The sequence below is a fragment of the Spea bombifrons genome, chromosome 6 (assembly GCF_027358695.1).
Source record: "Spea bombifrons isolate aSpeBom1 chromosome 6, aSpeBom1.2.pri, whole genome shotgun sequence".
In the NCBI taxonomy this organism is placed as follows: Eukaryota; Metazoa; Chordata; class Amphibia; order Anura; family Pelobatidae; genus Spea; species Spea bombifrons.
The window spans coordinates 13,887,734-13,907,328 of NC_071092.1; the positions used below are offsets into that span (position 1 = coordinate 13,887,734).

A 19,595-nucleotide genomic window follows, 5' to 3' on the forward strand; every position below is an offset into this window, starting at 1 on the left:
AGAGAAATTCTATACAGTATGCATACTACCCGAGGATTTACCAGCAATGGGTTAGAGGCTAAAACATTCTAGATTAAGTAGTACGTTATGTACAAACAAGTAATGACACAGGCCCAACACAAGCTCGCATACTAATACATAAAGCTAAACTAACAGTCAAAGATCCCAAGGCCTGCATCATGTATTTAACTTTGTGCTCAAGACAGCCATAAAGACACAGGCAGACTTTGCACTGCATGGCTGCACTTAAACTAATGGGTCCCCGACTGACGCATTTACTATAAGTCGCAGGCATAAAATAAGCGGGACGGAGATCTTAGATAAAAAGCTATGTCTTTCCCCGCCCCCAGCATGGAGAACTAGCATATATACCGCAGTCCACTCGGAACTTCTCATGTTGCGCCTTCAAGCTCTCTATGTCGCCTTGCTGCTCAGCGAAAGCCCGCTCTAGCTTGCTCTGAATGGCCTTGGGTAACTTAGTGAGCTCGGTCTTCTCCAGCACTTGCTGCAGGACGCCCGCCATCTTACAAAGACTTCAATAATAAAGGAATAAAGTCTAAGGACAATAATTAAAGCACGGGTCGGAAATGCCGCCGACCCGAGCCAAGGGGGCTGATGGGAAACAACACACTAGTATCGCGCAAAGTGGCCGCATAGGTATGACGTATTTAAGACGTCTATGTGCCACAGAGCATCTCGGGAAATGTAGTCCCCATCCGTGAAAACTGCGCAAGTAACGTTGCCCGACGTTCTAGGCACCGAATACCTTACAAACATCTAATAAACTTTGTCTTGAAGGATCCTCCGCATTTGTAAACCATTTGTTGGACACTGTTCGGGGAGTTAAACAATAAATGAAAGCCATATGCGTATTATAAGGGAAATAATCATATAACAGAGATAAGTTAGGACGGTCGAGTTTTGTCTTTGGCATTTGGAACTCAGAAAATTGGAACGTCAACGGCTTTTCATTGGTCGCCGTCAGCTGGTAGTCCATTCAGCGGTGGGCTTCTGGAGTAGGACAGGAGAGAGTGAGTTGGAAATGGTGCTTTGGATACGATATTGTAGCAGCACGTTGAATATATTTTAATACGTGTGATCGAGGGTTACAATGATAAACGAATGCAGGTATATATATGTATATATATGTATATATATGTATATATATATATATAGAGATATATTAGCCCTGTAACATATGGGATGAAAATAGATGAGTGAAAACATTTCTTGTGTTGTCATATGAGAAATGCATAGGACACCAGAGATAAACTACCATATTACCGGGGAACATCAAATTATTCCCCTGTTATAGTATTTAAACAGAATACGGTCGTAATTATTTGATTGCGAATTGCGCTGTTACATGGCAAGTCCTGAAGTTAAGTCCATAATGTGTATAATAAAGACCTATTTTGCCATGAAACAATAATTGTGTGCAGCCAACAGAGCCAGAGTGACAGGCAGCTGGCCAGCATATTTCGCTGTCAGGACTGCCGACCTATAGACTGTATAAGGTTAATTGAACACGTCTTGTTTGCTTGCAGATATAATTAAGTCCGGATCTTTACAATGGGGAGAAGTTATTACGTAGAAGATGCGGTTGAGAAGTATTTCACTCAACTAATTCAGTTGCAGAAGCCGTATGTTACTGGACTCATAATAGGCCAGGTAAATAAATGCTATATCCCTAAAACTCCACTCTCTCTCGCCCACCCTCTCTCTCTCTCGCTCACCCTCTCTTGTTCACTGTCTCTCTCTCTCTCTTGCTCACCCTCTCTCTCTCTCGCTCACCCTCTCTCTCTCTCGCTCACCCTCTCTTGTTCACTGTCTCTCTCTCTCTCTCGCTCACCCTCTCTCTCTCTCTCACGCTCTCATTCACCCTCCCTCTCTCTCGCTTACCCTCTCTCGTTCACCCTCTCTCTCTCTCTCGTTCACCCTCTCTCTCTCTCGTTCACCCTCTCTCTCTCTCGTTCACCCTCTCTCTCTCTCGTTCACCCTCTCTCTCTCTCTCTCTCTCTCTCTCTCGTTCACCCTCTCTCACGCTCTCGTTCACCCTCTCTCTCGTTCACCCTCTCTCTCGTTCACCCTCTCTCTCGTTCACCCACCCTCTCTCTCGTTCACCCTCTCTCTCGTTCACCCTCTCTCTCGTTCACCCTCTCTCTCGCTCACCCTCTCTCTCGCTAACCCTCTCTCTCGCTCACCCTCTCTCTCTCTCGCTCACCCTCTCTCTCTCTCGCTCACCCTCTCTCTCGCTCACCCTCTCTCTCGCTCACCCTCTCTCTCTCTCGCTCACCCTCTCTCTCTCTCGCTCACCCTCTCTCTCTTTCGCTCACCCTCTCTCTCTCTCGCTCACCCTCTCTCTCTCTCTCACCCTCTCTCTCTCTCTCTCTCTCGCTCACCCTCTCTCTCTCTCGCTCACCCTCTCTCTCTCGCTCACCCTCTCTCTTACCCTCTCTCTCTCGCTCACCCTCTCTCTCTCGCTCACCCTCACTCTTACCCTCTCTCTCTCGTTCACCCTCTCTCTCACCCTCTCTCTCGCTCACCCTCTCTCTCTCTCGCTCACCCTCTCTCTCTCTCGCCCTCTCTCGCCCTCTCTCGCCCACCCTCTCGCCCACCCTCTCGCCCACCCTCTCGCCCACCCTCTCGCCCACCCTCTCGCTCACCCTCTCGCTCACCCTCTCTCGCTCTCGTTCTCGTTCACCCGCTCTCGTTCTCGTTCACCCGCTCTCGTTCTCGTTCACCCGCTCTCGTTCACCCGCTCTCGTTCACCCTTTCTCTCTCTCACCCTCTCTCTCGCTCACCCTTTCTCTCCCCCACCCTTTCTCTCCCCCTCCCCCTCTCCTAACCCTCTCACCCTCTCTCTCACTCACCCACCCTCTCTCTCTTTCTCGCTCACCCTCTCTCCTGCTCTCCCCCCTCTCGCTCACCCCCCTCTCGCTCACCCTCTGTCTTCCCCTCTCACCCCCTCTCGCTCACCCTCTCTCTGCCCTCTCTCTGTCAAATGATGGACTGAACAGCCTCATTAATTATTGATATTAAATCAATCACAATGCAGCACAATATATTATATTACATGCTACACTATATAAAGAGTCCGACTACAAAGACTTGTATTCTATCACAACTCAATGTAACATTTCAACCCATTTCAGGCCTTTATAAAGCTGTTTCACTTATTATTTTTCTGATGGAATATTTGGTGTGATGCATCAGCTTACCTGTAGTGTTACTGGTGGAGATGATGCTACACGTCTTACTTGTTGGTACATGGCATAGACTGGTAATATTGAAATATATAATTCATCTGAGATGATTGTCTTTCTTTACAGTGCTCTTTACAAAGAGATTATGTTATTTTGGCGGCTCAGACACCCCAGAAAGATAATGGGGAAGAATCTGAAAAGAAGGCTGGCTTGACAAAGTTAGATGAAATTGACGATGAATGGGTTTCTATGCATGCTAGCCAGGTATGTATCATGAGACAGTCCAAGTTACTTGGACTTAAGAAATTGATTATTCGCTTGTCTAGTCAATTTGGCAAGTGATTACTTTAATAGTATTTATTATAAACCAGCATTCACCACTTTTAAAAAAAAAATTAGTTATTTAACAATGATGATTTTAGCAATGTGCAGGAATTTGGGAGAACATATCAGATATGTGTATAGGCGAGTGGAAGTGCTACACACAGGAGAAGGGTCAGGTAACTGCTAAGAACAAACCCAGCCAATGACCCAGTAATACAGTGGTGTTTAAAACTCGGTTGGAAGGCAATAAACAATAAAAGTAATCAGATCAGTGTTAAATGTATTGCACGTGCTCAATACAGAGACTGATCAGGAGCCTCAGAAAAGTTATAAATAAATTAAAGTATATTAAAACAAAAAAAAAAAGATAATAAAAGAGTGAAAAAAAAGTCTGCTAAGGGGAACAGGCATGTTCCATTTTGTGCCCATAACTTCCAAAACTCATTAAAAACCTAGGTTTTGAATGCTGTTTTTTTTTTAATTTCTTTAAATTTAAGACACTTGTATTAACAGATGCTGTGGCATTTTGGTCAACTCAACTGGTTTGGGGACCATTTTCATAGAAAAATATTTGATTTCCCCCCCCCCAAACTTTTAATGTATTATTCATGCAAAGTTGGACTCTACATCTAAAAATAGTATAAAAAAAGTTCTATCTATCCTTCATAGTTGAAGAAACAGTGTAAAAAATGTTGAAAAGGTCTAAGGGCACGAACACCCCAGTAAAGTAGATCTTAACACAAAATATATAGGTTTTTCCTGGATAAAATGTGCACAATTTATATGGTTTTATATCTCCCACAAGGAAAAATATGCCCTGACCCCCAGCACAAAAAGGCTTGAGTCAGCAAGAGTCCTAAAGTCATCTCACTGACCCCAAAACATCTCATCGATCTGTATTATTCAGAGTCACTTCGGTCCTTTTATAATGCATAATGATATTGGAATAGTTGGAACCATAGCTTTTTTTTGCTAAATAAGACAACTCCCCATGTTGTCTTCTTCTAGGTAAGCCGCATGCTTCCTGGTGGTTTGCTGGTGATTGGCGTGTTTCTTATAACGTCGCCAGATCTCTCCAAGGAGTCTCAAAATGCATTAAGAAAGGTGAGTGGAAAACTTGATTCGTTCACGCTGAAAATGTTTTTCTTTTTTTTTTTTTTTTTTCGTTTTTATTACTGCACTGATTTCAATGTGCAATAATATATATTAAATAATTAAGCCTGCTGCCTGGAAATCTTTCCTACAAATGTTGTATGATCGTTTTTGGGCTTTATCCTGTGCACACAGTAAGAATATATCATAGGCAGTGTGCTTAGACTTACTAGCTCAGAGGAAGAACATTGTTGTTGATGGTGTTGTACGCCAAATACATCACTGGGTCTTGTTGGTGAGGTTTTGTTGCTTTTTATGGTTTCTATGTCTATGTCTATGTTTTACTGCAAACCTTAGGACCATTGTTGTCCAAACCCCAAAAATAAGTAATGTTAAACATTGTCGTCTAGTTTATTTGTACTTTTCCTGTGCAATGTGCAGCCTGCGTTATAAGTGGTCATGGGCCTAACCAGAAGCATCTAGCTTTTGGTTTGATGTGTGATGCATTTCTCCACCAAAGGGGGAAAAAAAGGAGATCGCTAACAAGAAGCATTGAAAATGTTTTGGAACTACTATTCTCACAATGCTTAACTTCTGCAATGCCTCATTGCAAATGCAATGCCTCCTAAAAGAAAACTTGTTCAGCTAGCCATAGGTGCACAAACAGGACATATAGTTCCACCACAGATCGATGGCTACCATTGATTTTAAGTCCTGTTGTTTCTCTCTATCTAAATGGACCATCCATGTGAGTTTGATCAGGAATGAATATACGGAAGAACATTATAGTTTGTTGGACTTACAAAATAATCTCTTTCTCTCCTCAGCTAATTTTTTCTGTCGAAAAGTCATCGGTGAAAAACAGACTGTGGCGTTCTGATGACAGTGACGTCTCTGAGCGGGTGGCTGTTCACATTTGTTCTGCAACCAGAAAGTATGTGCTTTTATTGTTAAAAAAAAAAAATTGTAGCAGATATGTCTAAACAGATTTAGGGGTTAGGTAGGACAAAACTATATTCACCTACCCACTAGAGATAAATTCTGCATTAAAATATTGTGTTGATGCTCTATATTTGCAGTTTATCTGCTAAATTGTTGAAGAACAATCTGTTTAGACAACTATTTTTTTATTGTTAGGACAAACCTGTCTAGTTTTTCCTAAAATTAAACTTCAAGTCGTAGCTTCTCATATAGTAGAACTCTGCAGAATCTTTACCTACGTTTAATGGTAAGATGCATTCTAGTTTTTGTTGGAAGTACTTTAGTAAGTAGTCCTATATGTGTGCATCCATAGAGTGCCTTACAAAAGAATTCACCCAACTTTTTCCTATTTTGTTGCATTACAACCTGGAATTAAAATGGATTTGTTGGCATTTGGTATCATTTGACTTACACAACATGCCCACCACTTTGAAGATACAAAACAAACAAGAAATAAGGAAAAAAAAAACAGAAAATGTGAGCGTGCATAACTATTCACCCCCCCCATAAGTCAATACTTTGTAGACCCACCTTTTGCAGCAATTACAACTGCAAGTCTCTTGGGATACATCGCTATCAGCTTGGCAAAAAGTGGTCCTATGGACAGATACTCCAATCCCCACTGTGGAACTTTGTAGCTCCTTCATCTTTGGTCTCTTTGTGGCTTCACTGATTAATGGCCTCCTTGCATGGTCCGTGAGTTTTTGTGGGTGGCCCTCTCTTGGGAGGTTTGTTGGAATGCCATATTCTTTCCATTTCTTAATAATGAATTTTATGGTGTTACGTGGGATGTTCTACGTTTCGTATACATTTTTATAACCCAACCCTGATCTGCACTCCTCAACTTTGTCCCTGGCCTGTTTGGAGATCTCCTTGGTCTCCGTGATGCCCCTTGCTTGGTGGTGCCCCTTGCTCAGTGGTGTTACAGACTCTGGGGTCTTTCAGAACATATATATACGGTATATTCTGAGATCATGTGACATGTTGCACACAGGTGTACTTTATTTAACTAATTATATTACTTCTGAAGGTAATTGGTTGCACCAAATATTATTTAGCGGCTTCATAGCAAAATTAGTGAATACATCTGCATGCACCACTTTCCGTTTTCTTATTTTTTAGATTTATTTTTAATTATTTTTTTTCCATTTCACTTCACCAATTTCAACTTTTTTATGTATGTCCATTGCATGAAATCCAAATAAAAATCCACTTTAATGCAACAAAATAGGAAAAAATGGCCAAGGGGGGTGAATATGTTTACAGGGCACTGTAAGTAATTACACTGGATTGAAATATCCACGTTACACAGTGACCTATTTATCTGTCCCTATGGAATAACTGTTTCAGACTTTGAATTTTATCTTTAGAAAACACCAACAGCAGTTCGGTTTTTAATGTGTATATTTTGTAAAATATACTTTGTGTAAGTATCCGTGGTTTTCTTTTGCAGAATCGTATGTCGCACCTTTGATGTTAAAGATCATAAGGTATGCTATAATAATATCATACGGTTTATAGCAGATCAAATGTATGAAAACTGTTTTCAAATTGCATCAATCTTAATTTAATAAAATATCCACTTTCTCTCTCTTTCCAAGAGTGCAGCTAAACCAGCAGACTGGAAGTATCAAAGCAGTCCTTTATCTTGGCTCACCATAGAATGTAATATGTGTGTAGATGTCACCATTCCACTCTCCCCTTCATCGTCATCTTACCAAGAGCGACACAAATCTATAAGGGTAGGAATCTACTTACCATTTTTTTGTCTGTCTTTATTTTTTATATTTTTTAAAGGGACAGTTTAGTCTCTAGCAGGGGCAGCCCCACTAATGATTAATGCATATTAAAGTACCCTGTAAGATGTCTACTGAACACATCTCCTGTAAGCTTAGGAGCTGGGGGGGGCAGGGAAAGAGACAAATGCATATATTACATTACATTTATTTATATAGCTCCAGCAAATTCTGTTATAGTCAGTGGAATAATTTAAAGTCACACACAATAATAAACTCTTGCATGATTACAATGCATAGGGGAGATTCTGTAGTACTCCATAAATTTGCCGGGAGGGTTATGCATATGATGGCTAGTGTGTGCTTGTAAGTAATTTTGTTAAGTGTATAGCTTAAGTGTATAACACTCCATCATTTCCATGTCGTTCCTAGTTCCCAGCAGCAGGCATTAGGAGGTGGCTTCACCTATCCAGGTAGGCCAGGAAATAAAAACTCCCAGAAGCTCTCCTTCCATTTTTTTCGGTCCTATCCTGGGTAGGAGTAGTCCTCTCAATTTGTTGTTTTCTGAGCTTGCGGCAGAGCTCGTGTCCCTGCTTCCAGTCTTCTTGCCGGGTACAGTCTGGTTGGCTGCCGGCTCTGAGTTTTTACTGCAGATGACACAGTTCCTATGAACGTAGAGCCAGTCGCTTCTGTATTGACAGCTACTTGGCCTACAACACAAGGAATGCTTTCAGGGACCCTTGCTCCTGGGGGATTGGCAATAACATGAGGTCCTCTGAGGAGGGTGAGATTTCAGAAGAAACATTTTCCTTTCCCATGGAACAAAATTAAGAAACTAATAGAAGCTATCAGGGCTGCCTTAGAATGGGAAGAGGATAAGGCAGATCACTTCTTCTAAGAGGGTGCTTCAGAAAACAGAAGAGCTTCCCAGTATATGAAACCATGTAGGCTATCATTTATGAACAGTGGAAAGCTTCAGAGAAGAGGTTGTGTGTTTCTAAGAGGGTCTCAAGACTTTTTCCCTTTCCAGAGGATTTCTAAGAATTGTGTCTGGCTCTTAAGATTGACATCCCGGTAGCCAGGGCCACCAAGAGCTCAGCCATTTCCTTAGATTCCTCACACTTTAACAATCCTATGGATAGGAAAGTGGAGAGAGCAATGTGAGGCCTCCGCTGCCATCTTTAAACCAGGTATCACATTGGCTTCTGTTTCTGGATCTATGCGGCTATGACTGTAACAGCTGTAGGAAGATGTGATTGGGGCTGCTAGAGAGGAAGATATTCTCAAGTGGCAAACATAAAGGGAGCGGATGACTTCCTTTGTGATGCAGCTATGGAGTCTGTATGGCAGCTAGAGCCTCTGCTCTATCCGTTGTCTCTAGAAGAGCCCAGTGGATAATGCATTCACCCACTGCTTATGCAATATCCCTGTCTTGGAGTATTTCAGGAATGAATTGAAAGTGGTACTGGAAAAGGCTACAGGAGATAAATATTTCCTATCTAGTTAGTCTGCAAAGTTTCCCAAGGTTTCGTTCCTCCAGAGACAAATCTGCTTCTCAGAACCAGGAGGGCTCCTCTGCCAGAAAACCATGATGCCAGAAATTCCCCTGTAGGAGGCAGACTGAAGGATTTCCTACAAGAATGAGTCCTTGTCACTTCAGACAGTTGACCTTTGGGGATCATCTCCAGAGGCTATGATCTGGAGTTCAGTAAGCAACTTTTTCAGAAAATATTATTCTCTAGATCCAGAGAACAGTGTCTTTACTACAGGAGCTAAGATGGATCATCAGCTTTCAGAAGTGCTGTCTTCAGCCATCCAGAACAGCATACTTCCTGGGCTTCCCCATAAATATGATCTCTCAGATAATTTTTCCGTAGAAGACAAAATTCAAAAGTTGACCAAACTCTCCTTAGACATTATCAGGAGTCACAGATGGAGTGTAAGGCTTATGAGGCTGCTAGGTCTGATGGACTCCTCCAGACAGGTGGCACCTTAGGCCCTCCTGCACAAGAGGCATCTATTGTGCCCTGTTCTGAGGGTTTGTGATGGATCACTTTCCTCTTTGGAAAATAAAGTGGTGCGTCCTGCAGCAGTTTGCTAGTCTCTCAGATGGTGGCTTCAGAGGGGAAGACTAGAACAGGCCCTGCATTGGGCCAAACCCGTCTGGTCAGTTGTTTCCATGGATACCAGTCTGGAGCGGTGGGGAGCTTCCCTTGAGGAAGAATTCCTTCAGGAAGTCACCTTCACATGAATCTCCTGGAGCTTCTCCCTTTCTGGAGAGCTCTGTGTTCCTGGCAGGACAGAGTTCACGGGAAAGCAGTCAAAGTCCTCTCAGGCAATCACATGGTTGTGGCCTACCTCAACAGACAGAAAGGTACAAGAAGTTTGCAGCTAGGAGGACCTTCTTCATATGATAGGAAGATGAACCAGTGCTTTCTCTCTTTCGCCAGTCTACAAGGGAAGGGGAACATCCCTACAGATTTCCTCACCATAGTTTGTGTTGCCAGGAGAATTGATGGAGCTCTTCTTCTCCCATTCAGACGAAGGTCAGCCCCAGGCTCTGGAGGCTTTCTCTTAGAGAAACTCCACCCGATTTCGTACCAAAAGTTTGTTCTCCAAACTTTAGTGCTTGTCTTTTGCCCCAAGCCGAAGAATCGCAAGGAACAGTAGTTACACACCCTTGATCTCCATAGATGTCTTCAGGTCTGCCTAGAAAGTACAGTGTCTTGATGACGATCTTCTAACCTCTTTGTGTCCTTTGCTTTTATCCAAGCAGTCTCCAGGATATGGCTTTTCAAGAGAACTCTGGTTCCTGGTTGGGATTTGAACCCAGTCCTGTCCAGTCTCACCAGAGCTCCATTTGAACATATGGAAGAGACCTCCTTGAAACTGTTTAAATTGAAGACAGTCCTGCTGGTGGCCCTAACATTGACCAGGCAGATGAATAAAATTGATGTATTATCTACTTTGAAACCTTACCTACAGTTTTTTGAAGATTTCGAGTGGTCCTTTGAACTCCACTGGATTTCATACTGAAAGTTTCTTTTCTACTTTATCTTCAACGGAACATTGTCTTACCTGTCTTTTGCCCAGAGCCAAAGAACAGCAGTTACACACCCTTGATCTCAATAGATGTGTACAGACCTACCTACAAAGAACGACCTCTTGGAGAAGATCTTCTAATCTCTTTGTGTCCTTGGCTGTGAAAGGTTTGGCTGTTTCTAGGAGTTCTATAGCCCAGTGGCTGGTGCTGGCTATATCTGAAACCCACAAACCCTCCAGGGACCAGCCCGCTCAGGCTCAGGATGCTCGACATCTTAGAATCTTTCTATAGAACAAATCCGCAGAGTGACAGTTTGGAAGAGGATGCATACCTTAGGTCAAGGATTACCGGCTAGATAACTCTTTTTTTTTTTTTTAAAGATTACAAGTTTCTCAGATGCTACTGCAAGCTGCGGTTTCTGATTATGGAAGTTTTTATTTCCTGCCCTACCTGGATAGGCAGAATTGCTACCTGCTACTGGGAAGGAAAATAAATTCTCAGGTAATAATTTGCCGTTTCCCACATACAGATCATTTTTGTTTGGACGTTTTCAATTTCTGCATTGTTTTATAACAATGTAAAACATTTTGAGCTATGTGTGTTGCTGTAATGTTTGCATGTGTCTGTTATTCGGTGGTGAGAAAGAAATTAAGTTCGATCTGTGACCTATAATACAATGTTCTGAATCATCATAGTGCCCACGTGGTTCATGTGTGTCATTTTCTTTTGTAGACTGCAGTAACAAATTGGGCAAAGGAGCTGGATGATGTTGTTATCCTTTTCAATGGCCGTGTTAAAGACAAAGATGGTGATCTGATTGAAGAGCAAGTAAGAGTGAATAATAGTACTCCCTGAGACACATATGTTTTAAGCAGTGCTCCAAATACTCAATTTAATACTTTTAATCACTGGCTACATAATTCTACATAGTTTGTTGAATGCCAAACTTTTGTGTAGTTCAAGGTACTCGTCCGGCATTAATTGGCTGTTGCTATTGAAACAGGAAATGATTCTTAAATCAAGAATAAAACCATTGGTCTGCTCATATATTTGTGTTAATATGCTTGACGGTACAATTAATGTTTTGTCTAAGTAGATCAACTTAAGAATTTAAAGAGTTTCCTCAAGTAATTGGAATACATGCACTGTAAATGCTCTAAGTGCTATATAAAACCCATGGATCATAATATTGGGAATTTAGTTGTGGAATGAATGTTTTGTACTAACACTAGGCAGTGTCTAGCTATTTAAATACTTACCATAAATGGAGACAATATGTCTTTACCTACCAGGCCTTGTCTTCTCTTCTTGAATATAATTTTACTCTCCATCAAGCCCCTCAATACCTAAAACTACCCAAGCCAGTACGCTTTTCCCAGGACCCCATACAGAAAGCTGCTAATATAAAAACACATTCTCAAGATCTCCTAAATTGAGTAAAGCTCTTATATACAGTATTGGTATAGTTGCCAGACAGTGGTTCAGGAGCTCTATCAGACCGCTCTTTCTTTGTTTAACTATTTTGGTTACCTGGTGGTGTATCAGGTATGTGGTGCCCTGTGGCCCTACCATACTGGCTTCATACATAGCTGCATCCTATATATGAAATATATTCAAATTAATATGTATTTTCACTGAAAGTTTGTTTGATCTGAAAAATGAAGCTTTGCAGGACCCTACATCTTTTACTAATAATTATCTTTGACAAAGTTCTGATTTTTTTTTTCTATTTATTTTTTTTAACAGAAAAAATCTTCACGATCCAGTTCTCAAACCATTAAAGCGAGCATTCTTGCACCGTCAGTAAGTAGTCTGATGGATACATTTAATGCAGGAGTTTAAGTTATGTGTACTTGTAAATAGATCACCTTAATGATCAGGGAAGCCTAGTCATTTTTTTTCCCAAAATTACATTTTTGTAAAGTGTTTCTGCTAGAAGGAAAAAGATGTACATGTATAATTTGCTGTATTTTTCATACATGTATTGCATTTGTTAAAATTTGATGTTGCCCAAATTAAACATACGGGGATACCTGTAGTTTATAAGGCATTAATGTATAATATGCATGCATAATTTTAGACCAAGAGTTGTAAAAAAAAACAAAACCCTATAAGTGTTATCTTTTGTACATGGTATAATGACTGTGATACACAGAACTTATATTAAGAAAATAAAAATGTAGTCCATTGAGTTATGCTGTTTTTGTGTTGTTTTGCTTGGGTTCTGGCAGTTGGATAAATTGAATATCATATATGCCTGTTGTAGAAACAAGGTCTTCTTGCTTTTTTGTTTTTCTTGCTACAGTTAAAAAAAGCCAGTTGGTTAAACTAAATCTTTTTATTGTTTGTATGGTTCCAGGCATACATTCAATGGTTTGTCAGATCTGTCATTCCTTGATTCTGCCACTTGGTGGAGCTGTTTCAGTTTAACTCAAGACTCCATCCATGGGTCTCGCAGTTAAATATTAAATTATCAACTTCTAGTCAATAATAGATAATCCTCTATTTGTATGTTCTACTGGACATCATGGTGGAATGCAGAATGCAAAAAAATCTTTTTTGAAGCTTTTCATGCAAAATTGAATATTCTAATACGTTATAATGCCACGTGTTATGACCCCAATATTACATTTCAGTATCAGTAGAATTATGTTTCCCCTTAGTTCCTTTGTCTAACAATTATGCATCTTTCTTATTTTTCTTAGTTAGCAAGCAGAGAAACTAGGTCGACAGCTCTCATACAAGTTTGCAAGTCTTCTCTAACCATACAAGGTATCGTCAAATGCAGAGCTTATATCCAGAGCAACAAACCAAAAGTTAATGAGGCTTTGCAGGTAAGTTTTTTTCATTCTTACAGTGGCTTCTACTTTGCAACTTACAAATGATTTTCTCAACAACCAGCCCTTTACACATTAAAACCGCAGGCCTTCCCAATCGCTGATAAAAACAATGTTTGTATTCTTCCCCTGTTGTCGGGATCCAGGACTGATCCTTAATAAAAGCCATCTGCACCTTTACTGTCCCTAATTTTAGAAATTATTAGGACCAAGAGTTTGAATTTTTTACATAAAAGCTCTATAAAAACTCTGCTCAGCACAGGTAGGCTGCAGAGGCTTCATTTTATGGCAGCAGATATGTCAAAAACATAAGTTACTTTAATACCGAAAAATAGTACAATGAGATCCTGACTTTATTCATCAAGGCAAAAGGCCTTGTAGCTGCTAGTCAATCATACTGTTTAGTGTTCACTGCCTGCGCCAGGTCAGGTTGCATACGTTACATACGTTACATGTCATACGTGCATCATCTACTACCTGTATTAGCATGGGTCTGGAGGAGGAGGAGGAGGAAAGAATGCCATTTTGCTAACGGCCACTGTAACTTGGTCCACTCGGCTGCTGCCTTGTTTGGGTATATGGTCTGGGAACAGTCAAGAACGAAGTCATTCTGTAAGTGACTATGTTTAGGGAAAAGGTATTGGCATCTTCTTGGAGGATTGTTCTGAGTTTTAGCAAAGTTTGTAACAAACATCTGTAAGAGTGTAGCAGGAATAGGAAAGAGAGCTACATTTGAACACTATCCCTCTTTTAATATATATTAATAGGGATCATACATTTGATTAATACCAGAAGAATAAGAAATATATATTTGTTATATTCAAGGCTTTGAAAAGAGACATCCTTAACACGATGTCAGACCGTTGCGAAATACTATTTGAAGACATCATCCTCAATGGACCACAGAATGGTAATTTTCTCCTAAAATGAAAACATGGCTTAAGTTTTATTTTCTGAAATTTACGCCTTTATCCATAGCAAATACTAAGAATGTAATGCAGTTTCGAACATGGGCATGCAATACATTTAAAGTATAATTCTTTATGTTACCTTTTTAAAAAATGAATGTAGTCACGTACACCTCCACATACCCTACATACATGAAGTGCGCTGTCCCTGTTTGGAGTGTGTCTGAGTAGCATGTGTTTTTTACACGCAAGCATTGCAGAGGACCTGTACGTTTTATGTAAAGTGTACATTCATAAATGAAATGAGTAAATGAGTGTACAATTAATGTAAACTAATCAAATGGCATGACACTGGAAAATCACATGTAGGGGAGACCTCGCACACATAGTCACACCTGTTTAAAAATTAAAAATATGTATTAAGTATGACCTATGGGTAAATAAATTAGTAAAAGTAAAGTAAATTTGGATGTAAATTACTTGTTCTTTCGCATTGTGTTAACGTTTCCTTATCTACCAGTAGTACAACATAGAAAGCAAAAACATAGTATCCCTCTCGTGTCTTTTGAGTGGCATGCTTTAGAGCCAGCTATGATCTTCTCTGACACACCAAACCCATCAGGATATTTTTTCACTTGGTTAATCATTTATGCGTTTGCTCCATTTGCGTCTTGATAAACTGTAGTTGCTGTGTTCTAGAATCGGAAAAGACGACCTGTCAACTTCCGCAGAGAGTGTTTGTCCCCATTCATGGTTCCAACTTAATGCTGTGCGACTATGTGTTTGGAGATGAAGCAGCGGAAGATTTGCAGAGTCGCTTTCTTGAGATGTTGGACCAGAATGTACAATATGAGAGTATAGACTTTGCAGAAGAAAAGAGCAGCAGGACCAAACCTGGTATGTCATGCCCTGCCAGAACAAGAATTATAGAAACATTTAAATACTTAAGGGGCTTTAACAAAGTACAGGAGGGAACGTTATTTTATTAGGTAAATGGAACAGCCTCCTAACAAAAGTGGTAGAGGCTAATGCGAATGAATGAAGTAGTTTAAAAGGCCTTATTATGGCCTGAGTCTTTACATGAGGCAGAAAATGCAGACTAGATGGGCTGAATGGTTCTTATCTGCTGTCAGAGTCTGTGTTTCTACATATATTAATGTATATATTGTGTGAAGGTGGTATGTGATCAGGCAAAATGAAGAACGTAGAACTTAGAGTTTTCAAGACCATAGAAATATTTTTTTGTACAGTTAATGAACCGTGGCTAAAAATATAAATCACTTCTTAAAGTCAAGGATGACAATTCCACCCCTTTTGTGCCATTGATGCGTTGTTGAACTCATGGGATACTGTACAATAATAACACAGATCCAGTCTCTTTGGATAGCAGCCAACAGGCCTTCATTGAGACAGATATGTGCTAAGAAATACTCGCAATATTCAGTTAATGTGTGTTATGTATAGGTTGCTTTATTACAAAACATCAATTTTAATATCTTTTTTTGCTGAAGCAACCCTGCCTTTTAAGGAAATAAGCTAATTTCCCTTTTTTTAATGCTATGGTTTATTTCAAATGCCGTGGAAAATATCACGACTATTTCGTTGCAAGAAGCCAACCTGTTTGCGTGATGTCTTCAATAAGCCAACCACATCCTGTTTACAAGACATATATCGCAAGTATTCAATTAGAAACCAAACAGAACTCCAACTATGTGCACGCTAATTTATTAGGTCAAGCTGGTTGACGTAAGAATAAGTGTTTTTGCGGTCTGTGTATAATATCGTCCTTTTATACAACACAGCTGCCGGAAATTTAGTTTTTCTTCCTCCAAGCTTTACTGTAAAGTAAACTTTGTATTTAGGGTGGAAAACGTTACTGCTGCGTTACACAGCATTTTTAAACTATATTGTTGCGCAATTTTCTTTTTGTGAAGTTAGCAGCTTCTTTTTAGATTTTGTGTAATCGTATTAGCACGCCACTTCCCATTTTATACTTCCATCTAATTTGCTCTGCATATTGCATGGGTAGGAGATTTCCAAGAAATTGTCACTTACCAAAAGTCTATATTTTATAGCTCACAATATAATGTACAATATAATTTTAAATATATTTATATAGATATATATGGAAATATTGTAAATATCACATAGTATAGCAGAACTGCATAGTGTGGTTATACATACAAAGTAGATTAAAGGGTAAATGGGGACTGAAATGGAGGGCCCTGTTCCATAGAGTTTACTGTTGTAGGTATTATATGATTAACGCCTTCAGTCCTGAGGGTTTTTATAACCGAGACCAAAATATTTTTTCCATGTTTTGGGAACCTGCACAAAGCATACATTATTTTGTTCAGGAGTAGTAGGACCTTCTTTTAAAATCATAGAAATACTTAAAACATTTTTGCAATCTTGCTTACATTTTCTTCTATACTGTAAGTGGCTTAGCTGAACAATATATGTTCAGGATTATCTCCTGATTACAGTCATACCCCAACATACATGCTTTACATATTACCCCATGTAACTTTTTATTTAAGGGGTGCTTGGAGTAGTGCTTTTGTTTTTTTACTTATTGTGGAGGGGCTAAGGTACACTTTTTTTTTTTTTGCATTGTTCCTAGTGCAGTATGGCTCAAAATCCCTTTGGATCAGTGGACTCCCAACAGTTTTTTTAATTATTTTTCTACCTTTATTTTTTTTGTTTTTGGAAGGGAGAGAAACATATATTCTTCCTGACCTGTCGTGCTGATAACATTTTGATCACCAAGCAGGGCTCCACAATTGCAATCAGCCGCTAGAAAGACCCCGCTGAGGTGCTCCTCTCCTCAAGTGAACACATAAGGGGGCACTCTTTCAATGATAGTATACTGGTGCTTACAGCGAGCGCCGTTACACGCAATCAGTCGGCAATGCTGGCTTCTGCTGACATCGATAGAAAGCCTGATCTCCTGTGTAACGGCAGCAATATCTCTCTTCCATTGCAACAAAGTGAAGGTGTATTTGAACGTCCTAATGGGTTTCTTGCCGAATGTTTTAAGGACGTACAGGTATACCAATAGGAGCAGTAATCTTAACTTTGTGTACTCAGGTTGTACATGGTTATTTCTTCCTGTTGAATAGCTTGTCCCATTGATCGATGTTAGTAGTTCTGTGGGGTATGGCGATTGAACAAGTGTAATCATTTTAAAGACTGTGTCGCTGACAAAGAAATGTTATGGTAAGGTAGTTCTACTTTTCACTTGATCCTTCACGTATTCCCGCTATCCCCTTTCCAGTTTTAACTTTGACCTTTTAAAACTCCCACATGGATATTAGTATGGATCGGTCTCCGAAGCACAGTCTCTGACGTCCAGATGTCTCTTAGTCGCTGGATGCCATCACATCCCCTTACTACTTCTATATCAACATGCGTATTTCAGAATAGCGTCATCCTTTTCATATACAGGCATGTGCAATATGCTGCCACAGTATTAGGTGTTCCAGCATCGCCAATACATCCAGTCATGTAGACTTATTTGGTAACAATAACAAGGTTTGACCATGTCTCTTTCTGTGATTACAGATGAAGAACAAGAAGTAGATGTCTCATGTCATAGTGACACAAAAGATCAACCAAAGGCTCTTACAAATAGTTTAAAATCCTCAAAACTTCAACAGAACATAGGTATGGTATCCTTCCTTTTGAGAAATATAATTTTGTTTTGTATTATTATTATTATTCTATATGAGTACATTGTTGAATATATATTGCTAAATTCTGCTAGCAGTTTATTGGAAGGATAATATTAAAGGTGCTGTTGAATTTAACAGTTTTATAAATACAAAAATAGAAACAGCTGATTGTCCAAACCATTCCCAGATAGATTTTACATTATGTGCCTCATTCAAAACTTTTCAGTCCCTTCTAGGCTGAAAAAGTTCTTTTGTATCTTTATCATCAGCAGACAGCTACCAATGTGACCAAGCAGCATTTTCACACTAAACTGCATACTGATCTTTAAAAAATAGTGTGAATTGATTCATTTAATATTAAAAACCATAAAATAAAAAAATCCGCTTTTTTTTTGAGGGGGTGAATGTACTTGAGGCTACTGATATATAGATGCAACTCATAGTTGAAAAGAAAACCTGGCTATTTGGTGTTAACTAGTGTGTGTCAACTACATTTTTTATACTAATAAATGCTAAATTCTTATCATTTTAGGTGTCGTAATGGCAGCAACCATTGCCCTTGTAGCCATTCTATTATCATTTCAGTATCTGCTTGAGTAGCTGGGGCGAAAGGGACACACTGGTTTCTCAGGCTATTCTGTGCTGGTGCAAATGACCTTGCTGTCTGATCAAGGTGATTATGGAACACACGCTGGCGATGGGAAGGTTTGACTTACAAACGGTTCTGTTCTGTCTAAAACTTAAAAGTAGCTAGAGTACACTCTTGCATATTTCGTGTTTCTAATATTTCATGTTTAATAAACAGTAATTGCTGCACCCAGTCATGTGTATGCAGTCTGAGCAATAATGTTTTGCTGGAATACACATCACTGGCTTCTGCTGCTCCCGCTGATTTTAATGTCAGTGAAAGTGCTACTGTGCATGTGTGTGAATTATGCTTCCTGCATATACTTCCTGGTTTCAATAGAGGTTGCCAGGCAACAAGAGAATAACAAAATAGTGCATGCTCCAATTAGCAGGCATTCAATGCATTGGACTGCATGCAAACTGTACTCCAGCATCCATTAAAAATACAATTGGTAACTAGACTGTTCCTCAAATGCAACTAAACACTACTAAATTATATTATCTCTTTTAACAAGATGAAACAGCAAACCTTAATAATGGTTATAAAAAGTAGTATTTTTACTCTATTTATCAATTGTATACAAAATGTATACAAATGTATATATACTACAGTCCATAGGAAACTGATGTATTATAATAAGTCACTATTAGCCTGTGCTATTTGTTCCCTCCTCTGTTGTTCTTTTGAAAACAGTAATACACAGAAAACTTAAAAAAAAATACACAGAAACTTAAAATGTGCTCATGGCTTAAGCTCCCTTGAATAATGACAAATTTTGCTTTGTTGCCCAATTTGTTGATGTTTTTTTATATATGTGGCCAAAAATGCAATGTCCACACAATTGTAAATCAAACCGTTTCATCAGACAACACAATTATAGTTTTTGTGCTCATTTCACACCTGCTAAAAATTATATAAGGAAGAACTGTGCTTATATGGTCAATAAAACATATACCAAATTAAACGGTGTCCTGTGTGCATTTATTGGTCAACTTCCTTCATGATGATTCTGTTATACCTTTAAGGCAGGAGGTATAGATACCCAGGAGCAGGCAGTCCAAATACTAAACAGTTAGTAATTATCCTAGAGAGGCAAGCACAGGATCATAAAGGGTAGACAAACACACCAGGCCAAATGTGGAACAGGTACAAGACAGGAGAGTGCA

At 39.6% G+C, this 19,595-nt stretch overlaps 2 protein-coding genes across 2 annotated transcripts in view; one reads left to right on the plus strand and one right to left on the minus strand.

Moving 5' to 3' along the window:
• The window catches only part of TPR (translocated promoter region, nuclear basket protein), a 30,871-nt gene extending 30,219 nt beyond the window's left edge, over window positions 1-652 (minus strand). Inside the window, exon 1 of the mRNA XM_053469737.1 lies at window positions 373-652. Within this exon, the coding sequence (XP_053325712.1) occupies window positions 373-523 (151 nt within the window). The 5' untranslated portion in view covers window positions 524-652. The remainder of the gene's footprint in view (window positions 1-372) is intronic.
• A 252-nt stretch (window positions 653-904) lies between these two features.
• ODR4 (odr-4 GPCR localization factor homolog) lies at window positions 905-18,798 on the plus strand. Its single transcript, XM_053469738.1, has 14 exons — window positions 905-1,031; window positions 1,548-1,671; window positions 3,333-3,470; window positions 4,539-4,634; window positions 5,450-5,556; window positions 7,057-7,093; window positions 7,205-7,345; window positions 11,115-11,210; window positions 12,129-12,185; window positions 13,088-13,216; window positions 14,045-14,129; window positions 14,827-15,024; window positions 17,692-17,793; window positions 18,334-18,798. The coding sequence occupies exons 2-14, from the start codon at window positions 1,573-1,575 to the stop codon at window positions 18,399-18,401; spliced, it is 1,353 nt and encodes a 450-aa protein (XP_053325713.1). The 5' UTR covers window positions 905-1,031; window positions 1,548-1,572; the 3' UTR covers window positions 18,402-18,798.
• Window positions 18,799-19,595: the final 797 nt, after the last annotated feature.

Coding starts and splice junctions, on each gene's coding strand:
- ODR4 (XM_053469738.1), top strand. CDS start 1,573: ATGGGGAGAAGTTATTACGTAGAAGATGCGGTTGAGAAGTATTTCACT. Junction 12,186..13,087: donor CGAGCATTCTTGCACCGTCA/GTAAGTAGTCTG, acceptor TATTTTTCTTAG/TTAGCAAGCAGAGAAACTAG. Junction 17,794..18,333: donor AAAACTTCAACAGAACATAG/GTATGGTATCCT, acceptor TTATCATTTTAG/GTGTCGTAATGGCAGCAACC.